We start from the raw sequence: 15,093 nt of genomic DNA on the forward strand, positions 1-15,093 counted from the left end.
CCGTGACATCTCTGTAAACCCGTCACAAGACCCACTTGTTGATGCTTATTTATAAAGCCCTCTTAGGCCTCACTCTCCCCATCTGAGATATCTACTGCAGCCCTCATCCTCCATACAACACCCGTTCTGCCAGTCACATTCTGTTATAGGTTCCCAAAACACACATCCCTGGGTCGCTCGTCTTTTCAGTTCTATGAAACTAGTGACTGGAACGAGCTGCAAAAAAACAATTAAACTGGAACGTTTTATCACCATCTCTTCATTCAAAGACTCAATCATGGACACTTACTGACAGTTGTGGCTGCTTTGCCAGCTGTTGTCTGTGCCCAATAATGTTTGTACCATGTTTTGTGCTGCTACCGTGTTATGCTGCTGCCATGTTGTGTTGCTACCATGTTGTGTTTCCATGTGTTGCTGCCCTGCTATGTTGTAGTCGTAGGTCTCTCTTTATGTAATGTTGTGGAGTCTCTCTTGTCGTGATGTGTGTTTTGTCCTATATTTTTATTTTATGTTTTATTTTTAATCCCAGGCCCCCGTCTCTGCAGGAGGCCTTTTGCCTTTTGGTAGGCCGTCATTGTAAATAAGAATTTGTACTTAACTGACTTGCCTAGTTAAATAAAAGTTAAATAAATGAAATTAAATAAACTGCACAGTATATATTGCAGGGAAACAGATGAATGGCTGAGCCAGTTTACATATCCAATCATCATAGCTTCCATTTACTGTGATTGTTCAATTCCAGGGAATCCGTTGGAATAACCATGGCTATTTTCTAATCCAATAAATCTGGAATGGATGTTTGTTTTGCTAAAATGCACTTTTGATACGACATGTCATCATATTTACCTTATAAACATCCTATTGGTATGATCATCCTGTTTGCATGGGAAGTAAATATTTGGAACAAAAAGCTGAGTGAGAGAGAGAGAGAGAGAGAGAGAGAGAGAGAGAGAGAGAGAGAGAGAGAGAGCCCATCTGGCAGGAAACACTTAAACAAATCTCATGAATACACTACAATGTCCAGTATCACATTAGCAAGACCACATAGTGCAAGATGCAGGAAATAGGGTGCCATTTGGGACGTAGCCCACAACAAGGTTGTCTCTGTTGTGTGTAATCTCTGTTGATGACCCAGAGGGAGGGAGGGAGGGAGGTCACAGTCTAGGTCAGCCATCAGTAATCCATAGAATAGAAGTATGCTGTGAACACAGAGTGCTGACTGATAGCACCATCATCCTCTCTTTCTTCCTCTCCGGACTGCAGACCCGTGACTAGCTCCCTCCACAGTCACACATTCACTCGAGTCTAATGTCAAACCTACAGATCTCTGTTCATAATACTGATATGTAGGTAGTCTCTTATACCAGGCTGGAATGCAACGCTAATATGTGATGTAACAATATAAACTTCAACAAATATGGTGATAGGTGTCATAACATCTCATTCAGTGTTCCACCATTTGTGTTAGTGGGTTCAATTCCCCCCCAAATGTACACACGCATGACTAAGTCGTTTTAGATTAAAGCATCTGTTAAATAGCATCTATAGTTTGAAAGTCATTGGCTGCCTTTTGTTCTGATTCTGAAATGAAAAACAGCTGACATTCTTATAGAACAAGATATCCTACATGTAGTACAAGGCAGGATCACCTTGTGCTGCTCTTTCATGAGATGTTTCAATCAACCAATCAAATTTTATTTATACAGCACATTTCTTACAGAAAATGCAATTCAAAGTGCTTAACAAATATTAAAAGGTAAGACAGACAAGACAGACAAAAACACAATAGGTGTATTAAAGGCTTTATGGATATAAAACCAACTGAGGCCCTCCTGTGGACTATGAGGTGAACAGCCAATGTGCCAATTAGCGCAGATGCTGTTGTACTATACACATCTGACTCTGATAGAGGCTTTGTCCCAAATGGCACCCTATTCCCTATATAGGGAATACGGTGCCATTTGGCATGCCGCCAAAGTCTCAGATAAAGTTATTAAGATCCACAACATCCTGGATGGTGACTTTACAGCAGGACGTAGACTTTATGATACATGTCACCTGTGGCATGTGGGTTTGTGGGTGAGTAAACCTACTGTCTTCTGAACAGTGGGTGTGTCAGAACAACAAACAGTGTAGGCCTGTATGCCATATTGGCACTCACTAGTGGAGAGGGGCATATTTTTAGAGTGGTTTCCATCATACCTTTCAGTTCTTGAACTTTGCATCTTTTTGCATTGACCCGACAGAGTTCAGTGCTCTTCAGGAAGGGGTTGCAGGTCAAGTCAAGCCACCTTGCTGAGTTGAATGGGCCACAGAAGTAGCCTTACAGACTGCAAGCACGAAGGCACACACACACTCACACAATGCCCTTCTACCCTCTACAAATGAGTCTGGCCTATAGTCCATGTGTCAGTTAGGTGCAGTGCGGCAAGGTGCCGACCACATAGCATACACCCTGCACAGACAACTCTAGATAGAATCGCAAACACGGATTTCACTCACTCCATATTTGCTAACCTTGATGGTGGTCAGGTGCTCAGTCAACTTTGAATTACATAACCCTTCAACAGTGTTGATAACTGGAGCCAACAGAGAACACTGATAAAGTAGAATGGTCAGAATTGAGGTTGCCCAAATATTCCAGCAAGTTGCTGTCTATGGTTCCAAATTCATACAGTGTATACCTACATTGTTTATTGAAAAGAATGCCATTCATATTATTCACTAGTAGTGCTCATTTACAATGTGTTTTTGAATGGTATATTTACCAAAGGAGTTGCTTTGTGACTGAACTGACTTTTGAAATGTATAGCCTACTCTGCCAGGGCTTTGCTAAAGGTTGTGAAGTGTTCAAGTATGTGTACTACTGTCATCTAGTGGTTAATCATATTACATGCAGTTACAGTGAAGGCCATAAACCAGGCAAATTGCACATGTCAAGATCGAATATGCCTACTGAAATAGTATTATAAACAATTTTAAAAAATGGGGAATTGATTTTGTCAAACCAACTAGAACTACATTGTATTAGGCCTTCGATTGAATCAAGCTTTAAAGCTGTCATCCTTGATGGTACAACTTTCAGGTACATTTGTGGTATTACAACAACCAAGAAGTTACTGTAAATCAACAAACACTTGTCTTTTTCCATCGGGCATCATTGCACACGCCATAAAACAGCAGAACTATACTCCAATTGTTTGTTTTTGTACCAATCTGGTTACACTCCTCACTGCTTCATCAACAAAACAACAAAAACGCTTGGGGGGCAGAAAGTGTGGCAGTTTCTCCTATAGCAGATTCCATCTATGGGTTGCTAGAATTGTTTAAGTATTCATTAAAAAACTAAGATTTTTAGTTTGTAATGTAATGGTTATACCCACATTCAATTACTTTCGAAATGTGATCCGTTACAGTTACCTGCAAAACATTTTAAATCAGCAACATAACTTTTGGATGACCCAAACTCAGTAAGGTAATCTGATTGATTACCTTCAGTTACTTTTGGATTACTTTCCCTTAAAGAGGCATTAGAAGAAGACAAAAATAATCCATCAAATGCATTCGGTGTGTCATCATTAGTGGTCTCATTTATGATTGGGCTCACTCAGGTGGAACAAATTTAAACTTGTGACTTTTTCCGATGCTGAATTGAATGTCATTGAGAAAACAGAAAGATGTCGATTTTTTTTTTCTCACAAACATTCATCTAGTTTTTCACAAGTAATGGAGGGGGATCCCTAATAATTACAAATAATACATTTGAGTTAAATTAGACAACCGCATGCGTCATGGCGCATCGATATGTCTATTTCTACTGTTGAAAATGGACGAGGAAACCAGGTTCTTTACTTTTTTGTGTGTGTAATATTTGCAACATTTTAATTGAATATCACTTTCTCACTATCCACGTTATGGCGACACATATGCGTAAAAGTGCATCATTTGCATAGCACAGAGGTTCAACAAGGGTTCTTCTAAGATCCTCAAAGTTATTCGAAGAACCTTAGTGTTTTCGGCAAGAACCCCATAGCAGGTGGGGTTCATCGAGGAACCTCCTTAGTTGGTGGGGGTTATTGCAGGAGCTGCCCAACTGAAACATTTGGATTTGAAAGGACAGCAGGTGCAGGCACTTAAATGAAACATGTAAATTGTATGATCTAAATTCATATTGTTTTATGATGATACCATCTATCTTTTAATATTTGTGAAAATCTTTCTCAAACAGGAAATGTACACAATTCATTGGATATCAATCAACAAAGAGGTAAGAATATGTATGCTATAAGAATATGTGGAAGGCTAGCTTTATTGGGTGCAGATACAGACGAGGAGGTATACAAAGGTATGTCAATTGGTATTGGTGTGTTATGCTGACCACTTGTATTATCCTCCTCCCTCACCTCTTCAATGAACATCCCATAGACCTCTACATTATGGACAAGGCATGTGTATAAAAACCATTATCAACTGGTTTTTCATTCACATTTACCACAAGAACCAGGGTAGAAATACTCTCATGTGCATGTTCTTAATCATCTGTACATATTTCTTTTAGATTCACTGACCATTCCTACACCTCTGATGAGTATAACAGGAAACATGTTCGATCACCATGCACTGAAAAATCATTCTGGCTGTGGATACGGAGAACATCAACACATTGGACTTGGGGCTCTGCTGGGGGTTTACCTCCTATTTAGATTTTTGTATTCTGCTTTGCCACAATAAATCATAATAAACACTAACAACTAAAATATTGTGTTATTGTTGTTTTTGTTATGTGTGTTATTAATAATATTGATAATAGAGGAGGGAGGGGGGTAGTTTTAAAATGAACCCCGAACGGTTATCGAAAAGGTTATCCGAGGATCCATTAAAATTGTTATTTTAAGAACTTGTAAGGGTTCCCCAACAGTTTCCATTTGATGAACCGCTAATGGATACTCCGGGAACATTTTATTTTTTAGACCTTCTTCGTGGTGGTTTAGCTTCCTGTGTTATTTAATAGGATATAGGCCTAGGCTATTTTTCTTCGAATACAGGTTCAAACTGTGCAACAACATACATTCAAAAACATAGGCCATTATATTTTCTATAGAAAAAAAGTGTATAGACATAAATATTCAACGTTGTTTCCGCATCATTTCAGCCCCCAAAATATATGTACTGGCGTTGAATTAACGTGGAAAACCAATTTTAGATTTTAGTAATCACCCTAGGGCATTTTTTATTTGTTTCACCCAAATTCAATCTAAATCCAACGACATTGTGAAATGTTTTCTTGATTTCACGTCAGTTGACAACTCAACCAAATAGAGGTCGACGTATGTGCCCAGTGGGGCGCAGTTATCGTATAAATGTAAATAATTCGATGATATCATTTTATTTTACAAGTAGACTTTATTGGAAACATATATACAAGTTAAAAATGCACAATGAAAATAGATGGAAAAAAGTGAGTTACAATCCAAAATGGTGAGCAGCACAAGCGTACCTGGGCACAGGGTACTTCAAACAACAGTTACGCGGTGGGTCGGCAAAACGAGGAGCAGCGTTGGGTCTGGAGTATTTCGGGTAGGAGGGCTCAGCACACATACTCACGTTCTTGATACGCCTTCCATCATCATCACCAATGATTCCGTGGACTGTGGTTGCCACTGTCCTGTAGCTGGGATAACCGTCACCTGCGCGGGGAACAAGGTTCATCTCCACAAGTGGAGAGGCCCGGCTCATCCTCGTGGTTCCAACTCCTCTCTCCGCGCGCAATGGCGGTTGATCAGTTGGCGCGCTGGACACAACCGACAATGGAGCGGGTCTTGGGCTCAGACGAGAAGGACTGTCTCTGTTCAAGATGGATTCGATGGAGAAAGGACTGCTAAAGTTCACCTGCATTTGAGGGCTGGCGAGGGTTGGTTTTGGTGGTGAGAAGACCGCTGCAAAGCGCTCTGATATCTGTTCTGCCTCCATTCGCACTTTGGTGGACAACTCGGGGAACAAGTCCAGTATGCCTTTGAAGTGGCGTCTTGCCATCTTCGCTGTTATTTGACTCTCGTCGACTTTCCAGAAGTTCTTTTTTGAGTGTGGCATATATGGACTGACTGGAACCTGAAATAGATAGACACGATAAACAAATTAATGTCTGTTGATCTCAGGGTGGTTGAATGAAAGATACAATAAGTACGGTCTGATACAGTTGATATAATTATTGTGGACATACCTTGACAAAACAATCGTTGGATGATAAGCAGACCCTGATGTTGTTCTCGATGCCTTTTCTGTCTCCTGAGAGGAAAGCTCCCAACTTGTCCATCAACTACAAATGATAACACTTCATATTAGCACTCGTCATTAATTAAGCACTAGTAATTCCTTTTCAGAACACAATTGAAATTACACCCTGGGTGATCCAATATATTGGTTTTACCTGAGTAAATGTGAGCATCTTGTCTGGAGAGTCCTGAATGACATAAGCAATCAGTCCCAGATAGGTTGTGCTCTTCTTCTTGCCATAACGTTGGTTCTTCCTTCGCTGAACAACGTTGGACGGAGCCTGTGGAGGTAGGAGAGTTCCCATGATGTTCTCTGTTACGTTCTGCATCTTTTTCGTTGTAGAGTTCTTCTCACACCAAGTGTCACACAGAGCACTGATATCAGGACCTTGCTCAGTGGAACTGTTAACCTGGACTGACCTCTGGATATATGTCCTGCTAGAACAATAGGACAAAAGAAGGTGTGCATTCTACATTAACTAGGCCTATAGGACCTTTTCATACTGAGAGAAGGTGTTAAACGGCGGGGCGGGGCGCTGAGGGGGGGACATGTACAGTGTGTCCTTCCCTTTAAGGTATTTTTAGTTTCTGTGTTCGACTATAATTTTCGTTATTAAGTAAACAATTATATGACAAACACACAAGCCTGTGAACTCAAAATTATGATATTGGCCATTACTAGTTCATGCGTTTTGTATGGTCATCCCATCTTTGCGCCATTTTTAGGAATGTAACTTTTGGATTTGTCTTGGTCTTCTCCATCCATTGGCATCAACCATTAGTCTATGTGATGAACGGGGCTGAGCTAGAGCAGTGTTTGAGACAAGAGCAGATCCTGAAGGGGCATGGGGGCTGGGTCTTTTTTTTTTTTACAAAAACTTCGGTCAAGTCAGAATTTAACGCTATGAAAAACTGTTGCTCTCACGAACATGCACGTGTACCATGATTAGTGAGGCTACCCAAGCTACATAAGAGTAATTGGAAGATAATGGATTCTTCTACATAGAAGATCATAGGAAATCCTGAACATAGTTATAAACTAAAAACTCCCAACAACAAAATTCCAAACAGTTGTCACCGACTAGTTGGATATTCATATCCCTCTGAGCAAACCATTTCTGTACTTACAGCATTCATATAAATTAATTTTCATCAGGTTTTTGATTTTGGCTGGCCTTTTAATTTATTGATATTTGTCAATTAAACTCGTGAATGCAATTATTGTGTTGTACTTGTACTCATGGTTGTCCTGAAACGAAACAGGTAAACACTTCACATCGAGGCTAAGTACAGAATAGGGGCTGGACGTGCAGATAAATGGAAGTCAGACAAATGAAAAGACGATGTTTGCTGGTCTCTCGGGACTGATAGGGTTACTTATTTGTGCTAAGATGTTTTGTAGGCCAATGCACTTTTCCTAAACCTACCCAAGAGAAATCAAGTATATTCAACGTTTTGAATCCCACAGATGTATTTTCTTACTCTGGTTGTCCATTTTCCAGGTATAAAGATTTAATACTACAAAAACAAATGTTAGAATGCATAACAGGGTAATTCACATTTTAAATTAATGTAAAGACCAAATGTAATTTCATAATAAAATTATATTGTGTATGGGCCCAATGAAAGATCTGAAGTTCCATGTTAAGGCAAGGGAATCTATGCAAACTCTATTTGTATACAGCACCTGAGAATGAGTAGTCCATGTTAAATTGTATTTATTCAAATAACTGGTAATACGTGATTATTTCATTTGGGAAGTCTACACAAACAAAGTTTATTTTGAATATTTAACTTCGGCCCTATACCACATTCTAAAGATGATCACCTCACTCATCTGTTCCATTGTCCCGGGTAATGCGTTCTGAATAACAAAGGCTTCTGTGGCATTTGCATCCACTAAATATGTATTCGACATTCACAGGACGATAACATTGGAATGTTGAGAAGTGCTGCCTTGCCCTGGCTGGACAATCACAGTTGAAACCTATAGAGGATTTACATGAAATTAATTACAGAGCAGAATTCAATGAGGTACATTTTTGCTCTTGAATATGTTCTTGCCACTGTTGCCAGTATCATTTCATCTGTAGACATTCTCCTACAGATGGACATATTTGTAATCAATATCTTATCTGCCAAGAGAGGATAGTAAAAAAAAAAGGTGTTTTGCATGAAATAAAATGTATTGAACTTGTTTTTGGTTTGTTTATTAATGAATTTGAATGTTTATAAATGATATTGGTTGAAATAGAAATTCTTATTATTGGAGAGAAAGATATAGAAATGTTTGAAAAATGTTTATTATGTGAAATGTTTTAATGGAAAGCCTTTTCATTGTTATTTTGACACCTGGTGACCATGGGCTTACCTGTAGAATGGCATTTAAGAGGTTAATAGGAAGATGCGTCAGTAAAACATAATTGGAGCAGGTGATAGGGGCCTGGTAAGGAAGATGCCAAGACAAACAGTTTACAACCGTTTATACCACTTATATTATCCATACATTTTTTTTATTTAATTGTTTCTATCTTGCAATTACAGTGCCTTGCGAAAGTATTCGGCCCCCTTGAACTTTGCGACCTTTTGCCACATTTCAGGCTTCAAACATAAAGATATAAAACTGTATTTTTTTGTGAAGAATCAACAACAAGTGGGACACAATCATGAAGTGGAACGACATTTATTGGATATTTCAAACTGTTTTAACAAATCAAAAACTGAAAAATTGGGCGTGCAAAATTATTCAGCCCCCTTAAGTTAATACTTTGTAGCGCCACCTTTTGCTGTGATTACAGCTGTAAGTCGCTTGGGGTATGTCTCTATCAGTTTTGCACATCGAGAGACTGACATTTTTTCCCATTCCTCCTTGCAAAACAGCTCGAGCTCAGTGAGGTTGGATGGAGAGCATTTGTGAACAGCAGTTTTCAGTTCTTTCCACAGATTCTCGATTGGATTCAGGTCTGGTTTTTGACTTGGCCATTCTAACACCTGAATATGTTTATTTTTGAACCATTCCATTGTAGATTTTGCTTTATGTTTTGGATCATTGTCTTGTTGGAAGGCAAATCTCCGTCCCAGTCTCAGGTCTTTTTCAGACTCCATCAGGTTTTCTTCCAGAATGGTCCTGTATTTGGCTCCATCCATCTTCCCATCAATTTTAACCATCTTCCCTGTCCCTGCTGAAGAAAAGCAGGCCCAAACCATGATGCTGCCACCACCATGTTTGACAGTGGGGATGGTGTGTTCAGCTGTGTTGCTTTTACGCCAAACATAACATTTTGCACTGTTGCCAAAAAGTTCAATTTTGGTTTGATCTGACCAGAGCACCTTCTTCCACATGTTTGGTGTGTCTCCCAGGTGGCTTGTGGCAAACTTTAAACAATACTTTTTATGGATAACTTTAAGAAATGGCTTTCTTCTTGCCACTCTTCCATAAAGGCCAGATTTGTGCAATATACGACTGATTGTTGTCCTATGGACAGAGTCTCCCACCTCACCTGTAGATCTCTGCAGTTCATCCAGAGTGATCATGGGCCTCTTGGCTGCATCTCTGATCAGTCTTCTCCTTGTATGAGCTGAAAGTTTAGAGGGACGGCCAGGTCTTGGTAGATTTGCAGTGGTCTGATACTCCTTCCATTTCAATATTATCGCTTGCACAGTGCTCCTTGGGATGTTTAAAGCTTGGGAAATCTTTTTGTATCCAAATCCGGCTTTAAACTTCTTCACAACAGTATCTCGGACCTGCCTGGTGTGTTCCTTGTTCTTCATGATTCTCTCTGCGCTTTTAACGGACCTCTGAGACTATCACAGTGCAGGTGCATTTATACGGAGACTTGATTACACACAGGTGGATTGTATTTATCATCATTAGTCATTTAGGTCAACATTGGATCATTCAGAGATCCTCACTGAACTTCTGGAGAGAGTTTGCTGCACTGAAAGTAAAGGGGCTGAATAATTTTGCACGCCCAATTTTTCAGTTTTTGATTTGTTAAAAAAGTTTGAAATATCCAATAAATGTCGTTCCACTTCATGATTGTGTCCCACTTGTTGTTGATTCTCCACAAAAAAAGACAGTTTTATATCTTTATGTTTGAAGCCTGAAATGTGGCAAAAGGTCGCAAAGTTCAAGGGGGCCGAATACTTTCGCAAGGCACTGTATACAAAAATAAGACTCATAAAAATAAAAAAATAAGTATCAAAGACAAATAGAAACAAATTGTACTATATAAATGCAAATAAAAAAGAGAATTTAATTATTACACTATTACCCTATTGCTAACAAAAAAACACAAATAAAACAAAGTTGCACAAATCATATATCACACAAATACCCAAATAGAATAACACGTTTAACATTTATATATATATATATATAAGTTTTCAATAAAGTTTACTTGGAAAATAAATAATAATAATAAATAATAAATAATAATAATAATATTTTGCCATATCTATTGATTTGAATTTATGTATAAGAAATGGTTAAAAGGCATAAGCCTACTTGATGCATGCAGTATATCAGGGGTGTCAAACTCATTCCATGGAGGGCCTAGTGTCTGCAGATTTGAGATTTTTCCTTTCAATGAAGCCCTAGACAACCAGGTATTGGAAGTTCCTTACTAATTAGTGACCTTAATTCATCAATCAAGTACAAGGGCGAAGCGAAACTCCCAGGGTCTCTGTGGAATGAGTTTGAAACCTGTGCAGTATGTTCCAAATAAATGTCCCTTGGAAACAGCTGAAGCAAATGCGGATACTTTGTTGTTATTCTGACTGCACTTTTTGACTGTAAATTAGCCGTAGTTGGTTAGCTAGCAAGTAAGGCATAAGAACGTTGCCAGCAAGTATGGCAATGGTACATTTAGAACAAACGACTGGGTCGCATCCATAGATACAGAAACTGAACGACTGCGTCACGTCTGTAGCCACCGAACCTATAGAACGAACAACAAGCCGGCTTGGTTAGCAACCCTAGATTTGTGTCGGGACTATATATTGTGGAAGAATGAAATAGTATGTATAACAAAATAACGTTTTTAACGAAAATAAGTCAATAATTATTTGAATATGTTGGTAACCCGTGGTATAAAAATGCTAATGCCCTCGACGCCGATGTTGGAGGGTATATTGGCATGGTTTGGCAAATATTGGCCAAAATATCCTCCAAACACTGGCTTCGATGGCATAATTAAGCAATAAGGCACGAGGATGTGTGATATATGGCCAAAATACATACGACGGCTAAGGGCTGTTATAACGCAGGACGCAACGTGGAGTGCCTGGATACAGCCCTTAGCCGTGGTATATTGGCCATACTTTATACCACAAACCTCCTAGGTGCCTTATTGCTAGTATAAACTGGTTATCAACGTAATTAGAGCAGTAAAAATAAATATTTTGTCATACCCATGGTATAGGTCTGATGTACCACGGCTGTCAGCCAATCAGCATTCAGTGCTTGAAACACCCAGTTTATAATCATTTAAATAGGTCTATGCAACTTCAAATACAAGTTCAAAATGAACATAGGCCATTCGATTTTCGATAGAAAGTGTGTATAGAATAAATATTGTATATTTAGCCATGGATATCTCTTGATGAGAGTCTGGAAGAAACATGAGGATACAGTACTGCCACACTGTTCCAAAACTGGTTGAATCAACGTTGTTTCCACGTCATTTCGACCCCAAAAATCTATGTGATGACGTTTAATTAACGTGTAAAACTAACTGGATTTGAGAAAAGTCATCAATGCAATGACATTTCGTATTTTTTTCAATAAACTTTTAACCTAAATCCAATGACATTGTGAAATGTTTTGCTGATTTCACCTTGAATTCAATGTATGTGCCCAGTAGGGCGCTTTTTAATTTACCCAGTTATCATATCTATTAAAATAATTGGATTACATAATTTTATTTTCCAAGTAGACTTTATTAAAAAAATACACAAAAGTTAACAGTGCACGATGACAATAAACGAAGAAAAAAATGAGTTACAATCCAAAATGGTGAGCAGCACAAGCGTACCTGGGCACAGGGTACTTCAAATAACAGTTACGCGGTGGGTCGGCAAAACGAGGAGCAGCGTTGGGTCTGGAGTATTTCGGGTAGGAGGGCTCAGCACACATACGCACGTTCTTGATACTCCTTCCATCATCATCACCAATGATTCCGTGGACTGTGGTTGCCACTGTCCTGTAGCTGGGATAACCGTCACCTGCGCGGGGAACAAGGTTCATCTCCACAAGTGGAGAGGCCCGGCTCATCCTCGTGGTTCCAACTCCTCTCTCCGCGCGCAATGGCGGTTGATCAGTTGGCGCGCTGGACACAACCGACAATGGAGCGGGTCTTGGGCTCAGACGAGAAGGACTGTCTCTGTTCAAGATGGATTCGATGGAGAAAGGACTGCTAAAGTTCACCTCATTATTATTCTGCATTTGAGGGCTGGCGAGGGTTGGTTTTGGTGGTGAGAAGACCGCTGCAAAGCGCTCTGATATCTGTTCTGCCTCCATTCGCACTTTGGTGGACAACTCGGGGAACAAGTCCAGTATGCCTTTGAAGTGGCGTCTTGCCATCTTCGCTGTTATTTGACTCTCGTCGACTTTCCAGAAGTTCTTTTTTGAGTGTGGCATATATGGACTGACTGGAACCTGAAATAGATAGACACGATAAACAAATGAATGTCTGTTGATCTCAGGGTGGTTGAATGAAATATACAATAAGTACGGTCTGATACAGTTGATATAATTGTTGTGGACATACCTTGACAAAACAATCGTTGGATGATAAGCAGACCCTGATGTTGTTCTCGATGCCTTTTCTGTCTCCTGAGAGGAAAGCTCCCAACTTGTCCATCAACTGCAAATGATAACACTCCATATTAGCACTCGTCATTAATTAAGCACTAGTAATTCATTTTCAGAACACAATTGAGATTACACCCTGGGTGATCCAATATATTGGTTTTACCTGAGTAAATGTGAGCATCTTGTCTGGAGAGTCCTGAATGACATGAGCAATCAGTCCCAGATAGGTTGTGCTCTTCTTCTTGCCATAACGTTGGTTCTTCCTTCGCTGAACAACGTTGGACGGAGCCTGTGGAGGTAGGAGAGTTCCCATGATGTTCTCTGTTACGTTCTGCATCTTTTTCGTTGTAGAGTTCTTCTCACACCAAGTGTCACACAGAGCACTGATATCAGGACCTTGCTTAGTGGAACTGTTAACCTGGACTGACCTCTGGATATATGTCCTGCTAGAACAATAGGACAAAAGAAGGTGTGCATTCTACATTAACTAGGCCTATAGGACCTTTTCATACTGAGAGAAGGTGTTAAACGGCGGGGCGGGGCGCTGAGGGGGGGACATGTACAGTTTGTCCTTCTCTTTAGGATTTTCTTATTTTTAGATTACCAGGGTTCGACTATAATTTTCGTTATTATTAAGAAATCATTATATGACAAACGTGCAGCCTGTTTACTCAAAATGCTGATATCGTCCAGTACTAGTTCATGCGTTTTGTATGCTTTATTGTTCCCCATTATAAGTCGGTAGAGTCCCACTGTTGCCCTGGCATGATTTAAGACTTTTAACCCCTTGTAAACATTGTGTGGTTGATCTACAGACTTCTGGGTTGTACCATTGGATTCGTCTAGTGTGTCTGGGTCAACCATGTGATTAACTGAGCTAGAGCGGTGATGGTGAGACAAGGGGGCTGGGTCTTTTTTGTTGTTGACAAAAACGTATGTAGAGTCAGAATTAAAAGCTATTAAAAGTTATCTATGTAAAGCTGACACTCTCACGAACATGCATGCAGATTTTTGCTTTGGCTGAAATTTAAAAATTTTTTTATTGACATTTGTCAATGAAACTCATAAATGCAATTATTTTGTCTGTGCAGTTGTAGCTAACTGGTGGTGAAGGCATATGAGTATTTCCTTTGATAACAAATTCTTTGAAAGTGGCCCATGTAGCTGTACCTTAATAAATCTCCCACTAAGACTTTCATCTTCTTTGACATATAACTAACTATACTCTACCAGCCCTGGCTATGTGTCTATTGTGTATTGATTCTGTAACATTCCTGTGTGATTTTATTGGGCTTTTAAAATACATAACCAAGCAATTTATTGGTCAGTCACACTCAGAAAACTATCTAAATAAATCAAATCTATAAAGTCCATTCTTCTTAGAGTAATGTGTACACTCCAACATCCACAGTCACAGCACTCACCACCATGTCCCCCTTCTATCCTTGAAGACAATGTGATGGGGAAAGAGAAAGACTACTATTAGCCAGACATTGAACACTGAGGCCTTTAATCATAGGACATATTAAATATATGCATGGGTGTTTAATATATATTTGACATATACAATAGTAGTAGGCCTAAGTAATGATATTATATTTAAATATACAGTATATTTAGCTACATATGTTTAGTAACATGATGTAAATGTAAACCCAGGATAGCCCTCTCCTTTGCTGAACAGCTCTGATTCACAAACTGTCTCACTATATAGACTCCACTGTCCTGTAGTTCTCAGTGTTAAGTGACTGTGAGTGTTAACATGGGGAGAGGAATGTACGACCACATTGCCAAGTTGGGCTCCATAAATCACCCTGTTTTATAAATCCAACTGAGATGCAGGGGAGTAGGTGTGTCCAAACTTTTGACTGGTAATGTGCCAGTCAAAAGATTAGACACACCTACTCATTCAAGTTTTTTTTTTTTTTTTTTTTACGTTGCTGAATAATAGTGAATACATCAAACTATGAAATAACGCATGGAATCATGTAGTAACCAAAAAGTGTT

The 15,093-nt window shown here is 39.3% G+C and overlaps 2 protein-coding genes across 2 annotated transcripts; both read right to left on the reverse strand.

The window, feature by feature from the left end:
- Nucleotides 1-5,463: 5,463 nt before the first annotated feature.
- Nucleotides 5,464-8,118, reverse strand: LOC118946543 (uncharacterized). Its single transcript, XM_036971850.2, has 4 exons — nt 8,081-8,118; nt 6,428-6,707; nt 6,221-6,316; nt 5,464-6,108 (listed from the first exon to the last, which is right to left on the reverse strand). The coding sequence occupies exons 1-4, from the start codon at nt 8,116-8,118 to the stop codon at nt 5,464-5,466; spliced, it is 1,059 nt and encodes a 352-aa protein (XP_036827745.2).
- A 4,155-nt stretch (nt 8,119-12,273) lies between these two features.
- Nucleotides 12,274-13,423, reverse strand: LOC118946460 (forkhead box protein Q1-like). The gene is made up of 3 exons (XM_036970926.2): nt 13,250-13,423; nt 13,043-13,138; nt 12,274-12,930 (listed from the first exon to the last, which is right to left on the reverse strand). The coding sequence occupies exons 1-3, from the start codon at nt 13,421-13,423 to the stop codon at nt 12,274-12,276; spliced, it is 927 nt and encodes a 308-aa protein (XP_036826821.2).
- Nucleotides 13,424-15,093: the final 1,670 nt, after the last annotated feature.

This window comes from Oncorhynchus mykiss, chromosome 30, assembly GCF_057628025.1.
Source record: "Oncorhynchus mykiss isolate SJ-2025 chromosome 30, ASM5762802v1, whole genome shotgun sequence".
Classification (NCBI taxonomy): Eukaryota; Metazoa; Chordata; class Actinopteri; order Salmoniformes; family Salmonidae; genus Oncorhynchus; species Oncorhynchus mykiss.

Coding starts and splice junctions, on each gene's coding strand:
- LOC118946543 (XM_036971850.2), bottom strand. CDS start 8,118: ATGGAACAGATGAGTGAGGTGATCATCTTTAGAATGTG. Junction 6,317..6,427: donor AGATGCTCACATTTACTCAG/GTAAAACCAATA, acceptor TATCATTTGTAG/TTGATGGACAAGTTGGGAGC. Junction 6,109..6,220: donor CCAACGATTGTTTTGTCAAG/GTATGTCCACAA, acceptor TATCTATTTCAG/GTTCCAGTCAGTCCATATAT.
- LOC118946460 (XM_036970926.2), bottom strand. CDS start 13,423: ATGCAGAACGTAACAGAGAACATCATGGGAACTCTCCTACCTCCACAG. Junction 13,139..13,249: donor AGATGCTCACATTTACTCAG/GTAAAACCAATA, acceptor TATCATTTGCAG/TTGATGGACAAGTTGGGAGC. Junction 12,931..13,042: donor CCAACGATTGTTTTGTCAAG/GTATGTCCACAA, acceptor TATCTATTTCAG/GTTCCAGTCAGTCCATATAT.